The sequence below is a fragment of the Chrysemys picta genome, chromosome 11, assembly GCF_011386835.1.
Source record: "Chrysemys picta bellii isolate R12L10 chromosome 11, ASM1138683v2, whole genome shotgun sequence".
Classification (NCBI taxonomy): domain Eukaryota; kingdom Metazoa; phylum Chordata; order Testudines; family Emydidae; genus Chrysemys; species Chrysemys picta.
In genome coordinates this window covers 31,660,727-31,679,270 of record NC_088801.1, presented here as the reverse complement: position 1 = coordinate 31,679,270, position 18,544 = coordinate 31,660,727, and the positions used below count along the sequence as shown (strand labels likewise).

At 46.2% G+C, this 18,544-nt stretch overlaps 1 protein-coding gene across 26 annotated transcripts in view; it reads right to left on the bottom strand.

Annotated features, from left to right (window-relative positions):
- The window catches only part of TANC1 (tetratricopeptide repeat, ankyrin repeat and coiled-coil containing 1), a 197,688-nt gene that overhangs the window by 47,744 nt on the left and 131,400 nt on the right, over positions 1-18,544 (bottom strand). For all 26 annotated transcript variants that reach the window (XR_010591280.1, XM_042860821.2, XM_042860827.2 and 23 more), the window contains 7 exons: positions 17,699-17,980; positions 16,575-16,726; positions 11,595-11,826; positions 3,382-3,548; positions 1,291-1,898; positions 635-743; positions 284-406 (listed from right to left, as the gene is read on the bottom strand). Coding sequence is in view for 25 of the 26 variants with exons in the window: in XM_042860821.2 (XP_042716755.1) it covers positions 284-406; positions 635-743; positions 1,291-1,898; positions 3,382-3,548; positions 11,595-11,826; positions 16,575-16,726; positions 17,699-17,980 (1,673 nt within the window). In the remaining variant the exon portion in view is untranslated. The remainder of the gene's footprint in view (positions 1-283; positions 407-634; positions 744-1,290; positions 1,899-3,381; positions 3,549-11,594; positions 11,827-16,574; positions 16,727-17,698; positions 17,981-18,544) is intronic.

Sequence of the window (18,544 nt, the reverse complement as noted above, 5' to 3'; positions counted from 1 at the left end):
AAAAATCTTAAGGTATTCATTGCAATTTATAAGTTGGCCCTAGAAAAGCAAACCTTTACTTCCCCCTTTGCTGACTTTATAGCACTTAAATATTATTCACAGACCATCTCTGGATGACATCTAGTTATCACTGGTATTTTAATTATGTATGATATTTTCACATTAGGTCTAATCCTGTCCTCACTGAAGCCAATGGGAAAACTCCCATTGATTTCATCAGTGCAAGGTCAGATCCATTTGTGATTCAGGTGGCGTCCTCAGTACATAATTCTTATTTTCTTACCTTCACGTTAGGCGTATAGAGGTTTCTCAGAGAAGCAAGGGCAGCTGACAATCCATCTGTGCTATATCCAATCCACAGGGATTGAAGGTGACTGGAAGAAATTCCAGTTTTTTTACTGAGACCCTAGGAGAAATGATAAAATAAAGAGATACTTTTAGAAATAGGATTGCAGAGAGAATTTACATTTCTTTATATGGATGAGGCATAATTTGTAAGAAATATTTGTAAGAATATTAGGTGTTTATAGAGGTGGTTTGTAACTATTAAAGCAACCAATCTGGAATCATCTCAGACAATTGTGCATTTATACTGATATCATACCACTGTGTTTTTAAAATATGTGGATTTTACCTTGAAAATGTGTGCTTTAAGAATGTGATGACCAAGTTCCATCGTTTGCTGACGGTTTAATTTTCCCTCTTGCCGAGAAAACATGAATGCCAGTAGAGCATGCCCATTCCTAGCAAAAGGAAGGAAATGAGAGAGCAGCACACACTTACTTAGTAAAGATTTAGATACATCACACAATACATTCATACATTTATGTCATGCAAACTTCAATGTTTTTTGTTTCACCTAGTTAAACTTTTCAAATATCTCCATGTGTCAATTTAAATACTAAAATTTTCAAATGTTACAAGAGAGAAAACTTTTTAATACTTGTCCTGAGTTAATAAGTTTTGACATTAGGAGAGGGGACAACAGAGCTCTGTCTCTAAGTAAAGGGAATTCACTTCTAAAAGAATAAATCTGAATTGAACAGGGTCATGGGAAATCTAAAGAGTCGCCTCATAAAAAGTGTTCAGGTCCCAAGCACCAGATCAGAATCCCCACTGACTGGAGATGGAAGGGGTGAAGTCAAAAGGACACTCTAAATAGCTTTTCCTTTGAATAAGATGCATCTGTTTAACATTACTCTCTCCTCCCATCAGTGATCAAAAGTGATAATTAAAATCTGTAACAGCAGCTATCTGTACATATTACAGCTTATTGCAGCCTTAATTTACCTTGGCTCACATAAGAAGTTTGTATTTTCACCATCCGCTCTCCAAACAAGCCATTCCCTGAAGGAAGGATGGCAGAACATACGTGTTTTGTCACGCCTTTTTATCAGAAAGCACGAAAGCGCCTCCATCCTCTGTTGGAAGTCTTCCAAGTCCTGTTCACCATTTACTTGACCAGCATTAATAGCTTGGAAAATCTGGTCATCTGTCATGGGATGAAGGGATGCTAGTGCCACATTTAACACTGGCAGTGCTCTCTCAAAAGCAGAGTTGGTCATGAACTTCATGTTGCACTGTAGCAAATAAAGTTCTGATAGAGACACAGGAACTACCTTGTAGCTTGCACTTTTTATCACCAAGTGACCTTTCTGAAAAAGATCCAGTGTCAGTTTCAAATAGAGGTAAGATCCCAAGCTCTTCATGATCAGGTGGTTACTCACTTTCCCGATTATGGCTGCATCAGCTTTCCCATTTAAAGATATATTGTTTATAATTTCCTGACTGCTATTGATCCTGTACTGAATATATGAATTCAAGTCACCATGGATTTCTTTGTTATCTGGGAAGTCATCTAGGGATATTTTGAAAAAGGGTAGTGAACTCGTATTTTCCTGTAACAAAACAAAACAAAAAACACACACACACACACGTTATAGCATTTCAGAATTGAAAATTCACAGTCTAGCTTCACTATATTTTTCTTTTGTGAGAGGCATTAGATAGAGATAAGAAAGATCTATTAGCTCTATTATGCTCTTGTAAATATAGTAACCTGAAAACGGGTAACACATTTTATATTTTTACACTAAGTCATCTTTCTTCTGCGAATTTCAGAACACTTTATTAACGAACCCCTAAAGGGTAGATCAGGGGTAGGCAACCTATGGCACGCGTGCCGAAGGCGGCACGCGAGCTGATTTTCAGTGGCACTCACACTGCCCGGGTCCTGGCCACCGGTCCGGGGGGCTCTGCTTTTAATTTAATTTTAAATCAAGCTTCTTAAACATTTTAAAAACCTTATTTACTTTACATACAACAATAGTTTAGTTATATATTATAGACTTATAGAACGAGACCCTCTAAAAACGTTAAAATGTATTACTGGCACGGGGAACCCTAAATTAGAGTGATTAAATGAAGATTCGGCACACTACTTCTGAAAGGTTGCCGACCCCTGGGGTAGATGAAGGATATATAGTGGTCATTTCAAATTTAGGGCAGCAGAATGCAAAGTTACCAGAACTGAAATTTGGCCAGGAAACTGTTTTACATCCCTTTGCTTACAAATAGTTCAGTAATGACTCAGAGAGAAGAGGACCATCACCACCACTTCCTGCAGCAGGTGTTCCTCGGAGGTCTCCCATCCAAGTACTGACTGAGCACGCATGACTATTTAGTTAGGGAGAACTGACAGTTACAGAACGGGTGATCTAGGTACAGTGGTTTTACCTGAACACACATTTATGGTGTATAAAAAAACAGTAATTCAGATGATAGATATACAACTGCTTTTCAGGCAGAGCGATATATATTTGCATGGTCTAGCAAACTTTTCAAACACCTTTAGTATAAATGAGCACCATTATAATATAATGCATTTCCTATGTAATTAAAAACAGATAAATGGATAAATAATCTGAACTTTCAGTCTAGGGGCATTGACATTATGAAACTACTGTAGCCCCATGCCTCCCAGAATCCAGATAGTTGTTTCATTGACTATGTATTAGAGAAAGACTTTTTCTAAATTCTTTCAGGAGAAATCCCAAATAAATCAACCTTTAGTTGGGAACTAACCACCTCACATTCTATAAGTTGTTGAGAACTCCTAACTTCTATTGATTCAATATCCCATTGTCATGGTCTAAGAAAACTGTAGCTCATGTTTTGTCACTTATCTCACTGGCATACTCCAGAAAACAAGGGAGAAAAACAACCCTATTTATCCACCATAAAGAAAGAATATATGGCACATTTTTTATTTAGGTCTTTGAATTCACCTAAAAGAGCATTCTTTCAAGGTAATATCATTGTAGCAGTGTAAAAGGTCACTTTTAAGAAAAAAACAAGTTAAACTAAAAATATGATTTTTACCTGAAAGTTAGTTCTTACAGTCACAATCAGCTTCAACCAGGAAGGAAATTTAGAGATAATGTTTGTGATAAATGAAGAAAGTGTGTCACCATAATCAGGTTTATGGAATTCAGCCTCATTTAAACCATCTATCAAAATGATGTATTCTTCCTCTGGAATTCTCTGCTCTGAATAATAAAAGTAAAAAACAACAGGAGATTGCACATTTTCCCACAAACGGAGACTCATTTTTATGCACAATTTTGAAAATCTTGGCAGTAAAGAAAACTTTATATACACCAGGAGAAATTTTGCAAGTCAGAATATATAACCAAAAATCACCACCATCACTAATCTCACTTTAGATTAAAACTGAATTTTTAAAATTTAATTTATTATTTATGCAGTTGGTTTGCTTTTTGGCACTTTACTCTTTAGTCAATTAAAATAGTTCACAGTTTCACTTTCTAGATCTTATGATTAGCACTATGCTGCAATGTCTGGGTTACAAATACTGCAGGGGAACATCTACACATTTCCAACTGTGTTTTCAGTCACAGTTTATATTAAAGCTCCATTTTGTAAATGGTATACTGAAAAGATTAAATGATTAAAAAACGGTTACTCACCTTTGTAACTGTTGTTCTTCGAGATGTGTTGCTCATATCCATTCCAATTTGGTGTGTGCGAGCCGCGTGCACGATCGTCGGAGAAATTTTCTACCCTAGCAACACCCGGTGGGTCGGCTGTGGAGCCCCCTGGAGTGGCGCCTTCATGGCGCTGGATATATACCCCAGCCAACCCAGCGCCCCCTCAGTTCCTTCTTGCCGGCTACTCCAACAGTAGGGACAGGGGGCGGGTTTGGAATGGATATGAGCAACACATCTCGAAGAACAGTTACAAAGGTGAGTAACCGTTTTTTCTTCTTCGAGTGCTTGCTCATATCGATTCCAATTAGGTGACTACCAAGCCTTACCTAGGCGGTGGGGTCGGAGCGAGACATCGCTGTGTGCAAAACTGCTGATCCGAATGCAGCATCGTCTCTGGACTGCTGTACCAGTGCATAGTGAGCGGCGAAGAAGTGGACTGATGACCAAACTGCAGCTCTACAAATGTCCTGGATCGGGACTCGAGCCAGGAAGGCAGTCGAGGAGGCTTGAGCCCTCATGGAGTGGGCGGTAAGGCGCGGCGTCGGGGCACCGGCCAGGTCGTAGCAAGCACGAATGCAGGACGTGATCCAAGAGGACAGACGTTGTGAGGAGACCGGTAAGCCTTTCATCCGGTTGGCCACTGCCATGAAGAGTTGTGTCATCTTCCTAAATGGCTTTGTACGCTCAAGATAGAAAGCCAGGGCCTTGTGTACGTCCAAGGAATGCATACGCTGGTCTTGACGGGTGGCGTGCGGCTTAGGATGGAAGACCGGGAGAAATATATCCTGGTTCACATGAAAAGGTGAAACTACCTTGGGAAGAAAGGCAGGGTGGGGGCGAAGCTGCACCTTGTCTTTATGGAAAACTGTGTATGGAGGCTCAGATGTAAGCGCCCTGATTTCAGAAACACACCTTGCTGAAGTGATGGCTACCAGGAAGGCTGTCTTCCAAGATAGGTACAGGAGTGAGCAGGTAGCCAAGGGCTCGAACGGGGGCCCTGTGAGCTTGGAGAGAACCAGGTTAAGATCCCACGCCGGAACGGGTTGGCGTTGCTGTGGGTACGTCCGGTCTAAGCCCTTGAGGAATCTAACAACCACCGGGTTAGAGAAGACCGAGGAAGCGAGTTCTCCTGGGTGGAACGCCGATATAGCGGCCAGGTGAACCTTGACTGAAGATATTGCCAAGCCCTGCTGTTTCAGGGATAGGAGATATTCGAGTATAAAGGGAATTGACGCCTGCAAGGGGGACGTAGCCCGCTGCGCGCACCAACAGGAGAACTGTTTCCACTTGGCTAAGTAAGTGGTCTGTGTAGAGGGCGTTCTACTTCCCAGCAGAATCTGTTGCACGGGATGTGAGCATTGTAGCTCTGTCCGATTTAGCCATGGAGCATCCACGCTGTGAGGTGGAGCGATTGCAGGTCGGGGTGACAGAGTCGGCCGTGGTCCTGAGAGATCAGGTCTGGGCACAAGGGAAGCACGATAGGAGTTTGAACCGATAGCTCCAGAAGCGTGGTGTACCAGTGCTGTCTTGGCCAAGCTGGAGCGACTAGAATCAGACGTGCCCCGTCTCTGCGTAGCTTGAGCAGTACCCTGTGGACTAGTGGGAATGGAGGAAAAGCGTAGAATAGCTGGTCTTTCCACGTCAGAAGGAAAGCGTCCAACAGGGAGCCCGGAGATCGCCCCTGTAGGGAGCAGAACACGTGGCACTTCCTGTTGGCTCGAGATGCGAACAGGTCGACCTGGGGAAATCCCCACCTCTGGAAGATGGAATAGATGATGTCTGGGCGAATCGACCATTCGTGCGTCTGGAAGGATCTGCTGAGACGGTCCGCTACAGTGTTCTGGACTCCAGGGAGGAACGATGCCATGAGATGTATCGAGTGGGCAATGCAGAACGCCCACAGGCGAATGGCCTCTTGGCATAGGAGAGACGACCGGGCTCCTCCTTGCTTGTTGATGTAGAACATGGCCGTGGTGTTGTCTGTGAGGACTGACACGCAACGGCCGTGCAGGAGACCGAGAAATGCTTGACAGGCTAGACGCACGGCCATCAGCTCTCGAACGCTGATGTGCAGAGCTAGTTGGGATGCGGTCCACAGGCCCTGGGTGTGGTGTTCTCCAAGGTGAGCGCCCCAACCGAGAGATGAAGCGTCTGTGACCAGGTGCAGGGAGGGTTGTGGGGCGTGAAACGGCATTCCTGCGCCAACCGCCTTGTGATCCAGCCACCATGTGAGAGAGGTCAGGACCGAGTTCGGTACCGTGACCACCATGTTCAGGTTGTCCTGATAAGGACGGTACACCGACGATACCCAGGCCTGAAGTGGGCCAAGTCGAAGTCTGGCATGCCTGGTTACATAAGTGCAAGAGGCCATGTGACCCAACAGGCCGAGGCACGTCCTTATTGTGGTAATTGGGAAGATCTGGAGCCCTCGGATGATGCCTGTGATGGTGTGAAACCGATTGTCTGGTAGAAGAGCTCGGGCAAGTCTGGAGTCTAAGAGTGCCCCGATAAACTCTATTCTCTGGGTTCGGTCCAGAGTGGACTTTTCTTTGTTGAGTAGAATGCCTAACTCGTGGAATGTTTGCAGTATTAACTGGACGTGAGCTTGAACTTGCTCCCTGGTGCGGCCGCGCACCAGCCAGTCGTCTAGATACGGGAACACCTGTATCCTTTGTCGACGAAGGTATGCTGCCACGACAGCCATACATTTGGTGAACACTCTCGGAGCCGCGGACAAGCCGAAGGGAAGGACGGCAAATAGGTAGTGCACCTTGTTTACTACAAATCGAAGGAAGCACCTGTGTGGGGGGTAAATTGCTATATGAAAATACGCGTCCTTCATGTCGAGGGCGGTGAACCAGTCTCCAGGATCCAGGGAAGGGATGATGGTCCCCAAGGAAACCATACGGAACTTCAACTTTACTATGAATTTGTTGAGTCCGCGTAAGTCTAAAATGGGACATAGACCCCCTTTTGCTTTGGGGATCAGGAAGTAGCGAGAGTAGAACCCCCTGCCCCTTAGCTCTGGGGGAACCTCCTCTATGGCCCCCATGGAGAGGAGGCCAAAAACCTCCTGTGTAAGGAGATGCTCGTGAGAAGGGTCCCTGAAGAGGGATGGGGAGGGGAGGTGGGAGGGGGGGAAACGAAGAAAACTGGAGAGCATATCCCCTCTCCACCGTGCGAAGGACCCAGCAGTCCGAGGTTATAAGGGACCAAGCACAGTGGAAACGGGAGAGGCGATCCCAAAAGGAGGGAGATGGATCCTGGGTAGTGGCTGGGGCGCCGTCCTCGAGCGCACCTTCAAAAGTTTTGTCTAGGACCTGAAGGTGGCCTAGGCGGCCCCTGGTTCTGACTGGGTTGAGGGTCGGTCGACCTTCGTCTACCACCGCGTCCCCGCCTTCTGGTAAAGTCTTGTCTCGGACGAGGCAGGGGAGGGTAGAACCTTTGCGGCTGGGGCCTAAAGGGTCTGTGCTGGGGCCCTGGGACATGCAACCCCAGGGAGCGCATGATGGCTCTTGAATCCTTGAGGCTCTGTAATCGAGAGTCCGTCTTGTCCGAGAATAACCCCTAGCCCTCGAACGGTAGATCCTGCAGGGTCTGCTGCAGTTCCAGCGGTAAGCCCAAAACCTGGAGCCAGGAGACGCGTCGCATGGCTATGCCAGATGCTAGTGTCCTGGCAGCCGAGTCCGCTATGTCCAGGGAGGCTTGTAAGGAGGTCCTAGCCACCTTCTTACCTTCCTCCACTAAGGCCCCGAACTCCTCCCTTGAGTCCTGGGGCACCGACTCTTTGAATTTACCCATGGAGTTCCATGAGTTGTAACTGTAGCGGCTCAAGAGCGCCTGTTGGTTCGCGGCTCTGAGCTGCAGACCCCCCGCCGAGTACACCTTACGCCCAAACAAATCGAAGCATTTAGCATCCTTGGGCGCTGCCGCCTGCTGGCCATGACGCTCTCTTGCGTTCACCGAGGACATGCCTAGTGAACATGGTGGAGGGTGCGTGTATAAGTATTCATGGTCCTTGAAGGGGACGAAGTACTTTCTCTCTACCTCTCTGGCCGTGGGTGGAATGGAGGCAGAGGTTTGCCATATGGTAGTGGCATTAGCCTGAATCGTACGAATCAGTGGCAATGTCACCTGGGATGGGGCATCAGCCGACAGGATGCTCACCACCGGGTCCTGCACCTCTACTATCTCCTCCGCCTGGAGATTCATGTTACGTGCCACCCTACGTAACAGGTCTTGGTGGGCACGAAGATCTATTGGGGGCGGGCCTGAGGCTGTTGTGCCTGCCGCCGCCTCATCCGGGGAAGATGAGGAGGATGCCTCCGGGGGCAAGGGGTCCAAATGAGGGTCCGGTTCTAAGGGTCCCTGAAGTGGAGGATCTCCTGCCCCGGGGTCTAGGACCTGAGGCGGTGTAGGCACAGGAGCCTCCATGCCCCCTGGGGGAGGATGGGAGATGGTGGCCTCCGGGACTGTGGGCTCGGATTGTGCCAAGCGAGAGGCCGATGGTGGAGCCCCTTGCGCCTGGTGATACGCCCACGGGGTCCAGAAAGACCAATGCATAGGGTCCTGCACAGGGTCCTCTGCCCCCTCCTGCCAGTGACCCTAGTCAGTGGCAGCCTGACCCTGGGGAGGGTATGCTGATCGTGAAGCCCCGTTGGATGAGCGAGACGCTGATCTGGAGGGCCAGGGCGGTGCCGAACACGGCTGCATCGGCTTGGTCCGGTGCCGGTCCGTAGGTGAGCGGTCTCTGCGCGGTGCCGGTGAGTGGTACCATGATCGAGATCGGTGCCGCTGGCCATGTCAGTGCCGAGATCCGGATCTGGACTGAGATGAAGACGACCGCCTGTAGACGTGGTGCCGGTAGCGGCGCTCGTACCGGTGCCGAGAACTATGTCTAGATTCCGACCGGTACCGATGGTCCCGACGGCGCCGAGGCGTCGAGCGGAGCCGTGAAGAAGACCCAGGCCGCGAGTACAACCGATGCCAGGGTGAAAGTCGGCGCTGGGACTGTGAGCGGCGTCGGGACCTGCTCAGAGACCTGGAGCGGTGCCGCAAGTCCACGCTCGGAGACAGCGGGCGTACCAGGGCAGGCTTGCCTCGGGATTGCACGGTCCGAAGAGCGGGCGGTGCCGCGGGTTGAGATGGTGCCGGCTCCGTGAGAGCGATGAGGTCTTTCACCGTCGCAAAGGTCTCCGGAGTAGACGGAAGACAGGGCTCCACCACCAGTCCGCACCGGACTCAACGGCCCTACCCCCGGTGCCGGAGCCAACGGTGTAGAAGATATTTGCGTCTTCTGGCGCTCTAGAGGCGGACACGGCTCTACCACCGGTACCGGGGGAGACGGTGCCTGTAGGACAGCGGCCTCCTGTGTCTTGTGGGGTCTCTTATGTCCCGGAGACAAGGAACGGCGCCGAGGCGCTTGAGGCGGACGCGGTGCCGAGGGAGGACGGTGCCGTGAGGCCTTATCCGCGTCTGCTCGCGGTGTAGTACCGGTAGGTGCCGCCGGGGCGCTGTGCACCGAGGCGCTCGGTGCCGGAACTTGGCGTGCCGAGGGAGGGTTGGGGCTAAGTGCCACCTCCATGAGGAGCTGCTTGCGTCTAAAGTCCCACTCCTTTTTAGTCCTGGGTCTGAAAGCCTTACAGATTTTGCACTTATCTGTCTGGTGGGACTCTCCTAAACACTTCAGACACGAGTCGTGCGGATCCCCCGTTGGCATAGGCTTAGCACAGGACGCGCACGGCTTAAAGCCAGGAGCCTTGGGCATGAGCCCGGTTATGCGCCGGGGGAAAAGGGGGGAGAAATATCCCCCTTAACCCCTGCTAACTATTTACAACTATTTAAATAATGAACTATTAACAACAATCTAAGAATACTACAACTATAACTACAACTATCTATAAGAATTACAGGATAAGCTAGAGAGAGTGGAGAACAGCTATGCTGCGCTCCACAGTTCCAACGACCGTCAGGGGCGGTAAGAAGGAAGTGAGGGGGCGCTGGGTCGGCTGGGGTATATATCCAGCGCCATGAAGGCACCACTCCAGGGGGCTCCACAGCCGACCCACCGGGTGTTGCTAGGGTAGAAAATTTCTCCGACGATCGTGCACGCAGCGCGCGCACACCTAATTGGAATCGATATGAGCAAGCACTCGAAGAAGAATACATGTTACAAGCATGTTAAAGACATGAATAGTAGGTGTTATAGATCGTTATAATTACATCAATAGAAGGTTCCATATGTAATTACAAGCACTTATTGACCCTTTGATTCTAACAAATAACCATTTACTAGAACTTTTATTAATAATTTATTAAACCTTTACAAACTCAGTTCTTCCCCCACAACCTGGCTCATCATATCTGTCTTTTCTCTTATCTTACCTTTTCCCTCCCAATAATCCACTGTTTCTCAATTACAATCTCTCTTCTGGCTCCTCATCCAATCTCAGCCACCATCGCTCGCTCCCCCCACATCCCAACTCCTAGTCCCACTTTCCTTTTTCCTCTTCCCCTGCCCCCAGTAGCCTCCAGTCCCCACCACACCCAGGTTCCTTGTCCCAATCTACTCTCCCCACATCCCCCTGGAGGTCTGGCTTTTGCCTCCTTTATATTTGAATTGGGCAGCTTCCTCCTGCATGGTGCCTGGGCCCAGCAGGAGGGTCATCGAGAGCATGGGGGAGACAGGCTTCCTGCTCTCAGCTCAGGTGCTCAGACCCAGCCCTGGCTTGGCACGTAGCAGTCCTGTGCAGCAATTACAGGGAGAGTCCTGCTCAGCCTTGGGCCGGAGTAGACCAGTGCAGATGGAATCTTGGGGAATTTAGCTGCTAAAATATAAGAAGTTTCTACTGAGCATGCATGAACTGTGATTTTTCAAAGACTTACAATTTGCCAAATTCGAGTGGATTTTCATGAGAACAGCAAAAGACAGCTCCCTCACACATATGCCACTCCCCTGCAAAATTTCAAGTTCCTGCTCCACAGCATGGGAGTGCTAGAGCTTTTCAAAGAAAGGATACTAGAATTTTGTAACATGGGCAAAACATATTATTTTCTTTCAGCCTTGTATTCAGAAACACCAAATTGCTTTAAGCTGATGTTTTCCAAATTCAACCTGAGGCAGACACCCAGCATTGAAAATTTCAGCCCAGACTGTTAAAGTAGGGCAAAGTTATACACAGCTGAAAACTAGGTCTTACAATGGGAAGTGGTGGGCAACCTTAATGGGTGACAGGAGTCCTGCCTATAATTTATAAATGCATCCTTAACAATAAGTGTGACCATGTTTTCACTGACATTTTAAAGAGAGTCAGGAAAACATTACTTTTAATATTGGATATCGAAGGACGTTATTTTAAAACTAAAATACTTCTGTCTGAAAATTGTCTGCTATTCTTACCAGTAACATCAAAAATGATTATAAATGAAAGAGATTAAAGAAAAACATTCTCACTAGTGAAGTCATTCCTATACATTTAATCATCTCCCTCAGACCATTAAATACATATATCAGATTACTTTAGGGTTTTTTGGTCATTTACAAAGTTTAGAGACAGTTCCTGAGTAACCTGCTACTTGGCATACCTTTCCTGAGGTTTGCAAGTGGTTCCAACACTCCTCTTCTAAAAGCTGCTACTGGATCTTGGACACAGGACCTAAGGCTAAGCATACTTTGTAGATGAGGCTCTTTTATCAGAAGATCTCTATATGCTGTTAACTGATGTGACCGGCAAAGTAAAGCTGCAATACTGTGCACAAATTCTGGGACAAGACATGTATATGTGTTGTCAGCTTGGCAATAGTGGTAAGCAACAACCTAAAAAAAGAAAGTCAGGTTACCACATTTTTATGGATGACACTGTAGAAACACAGTTTCTTTTAGTTAAGACAAAAAAATTAAGCTAACTTATTTCGCGGAATGGCACTCCCCAAGGTATGATCAATTTTAGAAAAGTTATCCTGAATCATATTGTGTGAAAGATGAGCCCAACGGAATCATGGCACAAGAAAAAAACAACAGGGAAACAGTGTTACTACAGCAGAGGGTGGAAAGAGGATACACAGAAATCCAAACATCCATTTTTGACATAATAAATAAACCACTAATTTGAGTCCCTGCCTCTTGGCAAGAGTCCTCTTGGCATTTGTATATGACTGGAGTTCAGCAGGTAAGGCAGAACTTTAGGCCCCTGCCATAAGACAAGAAAAACTTCCAGAACAAAACCTGAAAATCTGTGAAAGCTCTATCTGAGCAAGCTGATCAGCTGAATGTTACAGTATCACTGTAGGTAGCTGACTGCTGCAGAAAAAGAGTACAATACTCCTTAAAGTGAGGAGTCATGGTTCAGGCTTCTGATTATTTCTGTGAAAATCAACCCATCACAATGAAAAGCAATGTTTACAGTTCACACAAATGTGTCATTCAGTGGTTTTCATGGCTTGAAACTCTTTAGCACCTTTCCCACTGGATGTTAGTAGATACTTTAAAACACCCCTTTAAAACAAAATTTTGCAAATGATTGAGGAAACTGTACTTTATTAAATAAGCGCAACTCTGATGTAGAATATTTTTATCCTTTAGATAAAATCAGTTTCTCAGCATAATATAATCTAACGCAGAAGTCAGTTGTAATCAAATACTCTAGAACAGGGGTCGGCAACCTATGGCACGCGTGCCAAACACGGCACGCGAGCCGATTCTGAGTGGCACGCAGCTCCCCTGACGCGGTCCCGGCCCTCAGCCCCTCCGCCCACCGCTCTCCCCTGCGGGGGCAGGAGGCAGAAGCTTGGTTCTGCGGGAGCCAAGCTTCCCCCCTCCCCCGCTTCTTCCCCCAGTGGTGCTTTCCTGCCCCACCTCCTCTCCGTCCCTGGCCAATCAGCTGATGGCCCTAGCGAGGGGGAGGGGGAAGAGCGGCAGCGTGCACACAGCTCCGTAGGGGAGGCAGAGAGAGGTAGGGATGGAGCCTGGGGGAAGGGGGTGGAACAGGGCATATCCCTTCCAGCCCCCTGCCCTGAGCCGCTCAGGGCAAGGGGCTGGGAGCACCCTCACGAGCCGAGCACCCCAGCCCTCTGCCCTGAACCCCCCCCACGCCAACACAGACCCAGCCTTCTGCCCTGAACCCCCCCACACACATCCAGCCTTCTGCCCTGCACCCCCACAAACCCCCAGCCCTCTGCCCTCATCCCCCCCCCCCACACACACACACACACCAGCCTTCTGCCCTGCACCCCCTTCCCCAGCCCTCTGCCCTGACCCCTGAAACACCCACCTCCAGGTCTGGGGTCCCAGCCGCAGGCCCTACTCAGCCCGCTGCCAGTCTAGGTGAACAGAACCCCAGGCTGGCAGGGAGCTGAGCAGGCTGGTGGCGTAAGATCAGCATTTTAATTAAATTTTAAATGACGCTTCTTAAACACTTTGAAAACCTTGTTTACTTTACATACAATAGTTTAGTTCTATAATATAGACTTATAGAAAGACACATTCTAAAAATGTTAAAATGTATTACCGGCACGCGAAACCTTAAATTAGAGGGAATAAATGAAGACTCGGCACACCACTTCTGAAAGGTTGCCTACCCCTGCTCTAGTCACAGATTATCATCAGCATGTCGTCTAAACTACAGTAATATAGCTTTTAAACTTTTTTCAGATTGAGAAAAGAGTTAATCTAAGATGTGAAGTAGTTTCGGTCTCAGGGGACAGTGGCTTGTTTTGGTTCTCAAGGACAAGACACATTTTACTAGACAGAACATATTATAATATGAGCACAAGATTCCCTACATATTTACATCATGTTCAAGTACACTCTTCTGCCTCTGCAGCAGAGCTTTAAACTGATTTGAACTGAGGAGAATCATGAGGGCATTAGTCAACATGTTCTTTGCTCTCAAGACTGAGGGCATGGCTACACTTGCAGATGTAGAGCGCTTTGAGTTAAAACAGCCTTCATAGAGCGCAGTAGGGAAAGTGCTGTAGTCTGTCCACTCTGACAGCTGACAGCGCACTGGCGTGGCCACATTAGCAGCTCTTGCAATGGCCACAGAGAGCAGTGCATTGTGGTAGCTATCCTAGCATGCAAGTGGCTGCAACGTGCTTTTCAAATGGGAGTGGGGGTGGAGTGTGACAGGGAGTGTGTTGTGTGTATGTGGGGGAGGGGGGGAGAGTGGGTTTTTGGGGGCTGAGAGCATGTCAGCATGCTGTCTTGTAAGTTCAGACAGCAGCAGACCTACCTCCCCCACCCCTCTCTCTCACACACAGCATTCCACAGTAATGGTTGCTTTGTCTCGGAGCAGATAAGCATGAAAGCTGTCAAATGGAGCTTTCAAAGGGCATATCCAAAAGAATGACAAGAGTGGCCACTTGACTTAAGGGGGTTATGGGAAGCTTCCGGAGGCTGATCAGAGCGCAGTAATGCAACACCTCGTTCACACTGATGGTGGGGCGCTCCAGTGGGGGTGCATCAAACGTTATTCTACTCGCCAAGGTGGAGTACCAGGAGCGTCCTAGCCCTGGAGTCAGAGCGCTCTACCTGCCTTGCCAGTGTGGACGGGTAGTGAACTAATGCGCCCCGGGCTCCTTTAATGCGCTGTAACTTGCAAGTGTAATCAAGCCCTGAGATTGAGTCTTTGCTCTGGTTTTCTTGAAGGAAGCCTTGGACAACTTTGGATGATGTCTACATGATACCATGCCTACATCACCAGCCAAAATTCTCCTTATTGTAACTATGGAATAGGATCACATCCCAGCTCCTTTGTTCAAATATCATATCTCTGATGTTTAGAGGAGCTGAAGCTCTTATTACTGGTAATGATTTTCCATACTTTAGCAAAACTGATCTGCAATAGTCAGTGTTAGTGAAATGTTTACAATTAGAGATCAACAATAGATCTAGCCATAAAATGTCAAAGCATAGGAGTATCTGGCACTAGATGGGCCTAAGTACTGGAACATCCCCAAAGTTCTAGGATTTTCACAAGCAAAGGGTTTGGTTTGAACCTAATTATATTAATGATCACACTTTTCTCCCCCTTGTATGTAAAATTCTAACACGAATAATTGGGAAAGGTATGGAGAAATAGTTATTAATTCACACTGTCAGTTTTGTCTGTTTTTAGACTATAGACTCTTCAAGGCAGTGAACATCTCTTACTGTGTGTTGCATAGTACCTAACACAATGGAGCGCTGATGTTGGCTGGATCTCTAGGCAATACTGGAAAATAAATTTCACAAATCCACTATTATTTTATATATGTATATATTATAAAAAGCATGAGCTAGGTAAGGCCACTTCACAGAGGCACAGAGAGTACTGAATCTTCTTTTTCAGAAAAAGGATTTAGGATAGGAAAGGTCTCTTTGTTGAGAGCATGACCTTTACTGGAAACATCTTTTTTCATCTTTGACAATTAAAAACTTTTCCTTTTTATCTTTGAAAGCTCTAGCCCAAATGATCCATACTTTTTGAAATTCAGGCTGGATTACTGAAAAATGTGCTTACCTTGATATACCTCAGACCACGTACAAACTGTCACCAGTCAATCATGCAATGGCTTGTCTTGTAAATGGAAGAGTTCAAAGACTGTGTTCCACAACCTGCACAGGCTCTCCATTCAACTCCAAATTGGTTTCAAGGTATTGATCCTAATCTTTCAAACCCTATAAGGACTTTCTTCAAGCTATTTTACATACTACCTTTCTCCCACCACACACCCCAGGACACAATTTAGAAGCGATCGTGAACCAGGACTCAACAACTGACAGCCTTAAGGGCTCTTCGGAGCCCAGGATAGAGCATTTCTGATGGAGAACTCACTGCTCTGGAACTCTCGTTCACAGGAGATAGAGATGAGACCAAATTCTGCCATGGTTAAGGCATGTTGCAGGCCTCTGCTCACTTTGCAAGTTTTTCCACAATAACAACTGCATCACAAAGACCTGGCAACATTCACCTGGGAAAGAGAATCCAAAGAATACAGTCTCATCCAAGATACAATTTCCTGTTAATCTTAATTTCTGTAACCCTTGCCCAAACACAATAGCAATGAGTGCATTGCAAATAACCTTGAGCAAAACTTCTATCTTTCCTTGTTTCATACAAAATTGCACTGTAAGACGCTACATGGAGTAACTTTCTGGTGGGAGCAATAGACATCTAAGGAATTAGGGATGCCAATGACTGACATTGAACAGAAGGAACTTTTTCTCACATTTCTACCTTCTCTTAGCCTAGATTACACAGAGGACAAGAAATAGCAACAGCAGAGGCAGGAGTCCAGTATTACACAGACTCCATTGCCCAGGCCATGCAAGGACCCCCTGTAATCACAGCCCCTTTGCTCAAGTGAGCAATGGGGCTGCTACCAGGTTGCAACTCAAGTAAAGGGAGAAAGACCTGGCTAACTGTGCAGGATGTTCGTATGTGGTACACCCTGATATGAGTGTGACCCAAATCACTCTCCCTTCTCACCCCTACCACAACCAGGGAGCTCTGCAAGGCACTGTGTCTTGGAGTTTAAAGTTTTTTTAGTGTGTTAGAAGAAGTCTACTGAATGGTGAAAGCTTACCTTTGAAGCAAGACATCTCACAGATTTGTCCATTTGATTTTGATGTTCAGGAGTACCAGGACAACTCAGAATCTTCATTGTATTGTTACTATTTGTGGGAGGAGCAGGTGATGGTAATTTAATGAGGGGAATCTCTTGACAGGGGTCACTGCCTATAAAAAAGTGCACAGACCAAAGTTATGATTACAGACTACTGCTTTGGGGTAAAATACATTCGTGATAATGGAACTTCTTAAAGCCTTGGGTAAAATGTACTATTAAGATACAGGATTTTTAAACATACACTATATCATCTTCAAAGGCAGAGTTACAATATGACATGCATGTACATATTTTCATCTTTATACTCTCTATGTGATATAATTGACCTCTGAGCTGAAGAAATAGCAAATACTGAAAATAAATACAGTGATGTAAAAATAAGTACAATTCTAAATGCAAGAGCTCATTAAATCATATAATGTACCAGAGCTCAAGTGATGTGGAAAGTACTAATTATGGTATCATAATAGCCTTTTCTTCACATCATCAATATGGCAAATTTGAAAAGTGTCAGCATTGGAAGTACTCTGACTAAATACACAGAACTATATCATCCTCTCACCTCTGATAAACTGAGGGAGTGCAACGGCAGTAGAGGGGCACGGAAGGGATAAGAGTCACCTTCCTAGCATCATCCTCCCCTTCATCTCAGATTCTGTGAAGCCTTTGAAAAATCTGGGCTGCACAATGATTATACAAAAGCACCATCCTCCCTCCACAAACCAACAATAGCGGGGTGGGAGGTGGGGGGGGGGGGGAAGAGAGAGAGTGTCTAGGCAGCACAGTTCATTAGAGCCACGCTGCAAAGTGAGTTTGGAGTGTTGGGAGGCCATGTGGAGATTCAGCGTTTCCATAGATACACCGGGGGGGGGGGGGGGGGTTGGTGTGTGTAGGTGCATGTGTGTTTAAGAAGTTGAACCCCTGGTCTATTCTGTTGGAGGTTATTGTCAAAGCATGCCATGTTGATGGAACTTTCTTTATCCCTGAGGAGAGCTTTTCATGTAGGGGACAATAAGGCCAGTAATTACTTATGTCTTTCTATAGTATAATAACCTAAACAATTATTTAGAAGAGAAACATACTTTGGGGGGATGAATTAGGGCTGTTTGAAGCAATTTGCCTCATGCGACTTCCATGGCAGCTAAGTGCCACCAGCTTTGAAATAATAGCAGTCTTTCCAAATCCCACATTTCCGATAATAACTGCTCCCCTGTTTTCTTCCAGCTCCGGATTCTTCAAGGTTTCTTCGATCATTTGAAACAGCCAGTCTCTCCCGACAAACACAGAGTCTGTTGTTATGCTTGGCACTTCAAACAATAGTGGCTTTAGCAAAATGTCTTGAGGCTTATAGGGGGCAAAACGTGCTGAGAAGTGGAAAGGAAAAAAAAGTTTATTAGAAGAAAATATTGTTATGTAATGAAAACCTATTTATTGGCAGCAGTATTTAAGAAGACAATTTTAATAACTTTTGGTAGGTACATTTACAATTTGAGAGGATTTCTTTTCAGCACTTTTACCATAAAAACAAAAACAATTACAAATCACTTATTGAACTGTCTATAAATTAGCAGCTTCAGTGTGGATTAAAGCCACTTCATGATAAAATGCAAATAATTGTTGTGGTTTTCTTTTTCGACAGGGGTTCAGCCTTTATATTTAAAATGTTGTAGAACTGTGATAATTTTACATTTAATGAAGAACAATTTTTTTCTATATATTTGAAAACACACAACAAATTTTTCTAATTGAGGGCCTGGCCCTGTGAAATATTTTGAGTCAGAGGGAGTTGTGGGTGCTAAGCACTTCACATGGTTAGGTGCTTAGAATCAGCAACTACATGTATAGAGAAATGTAAAGAAATACTGAGAAGCATGAAAAAGTTTGATTTGATTCCAAAATCAGTCAACCATGTAAATGAGAAATTACTG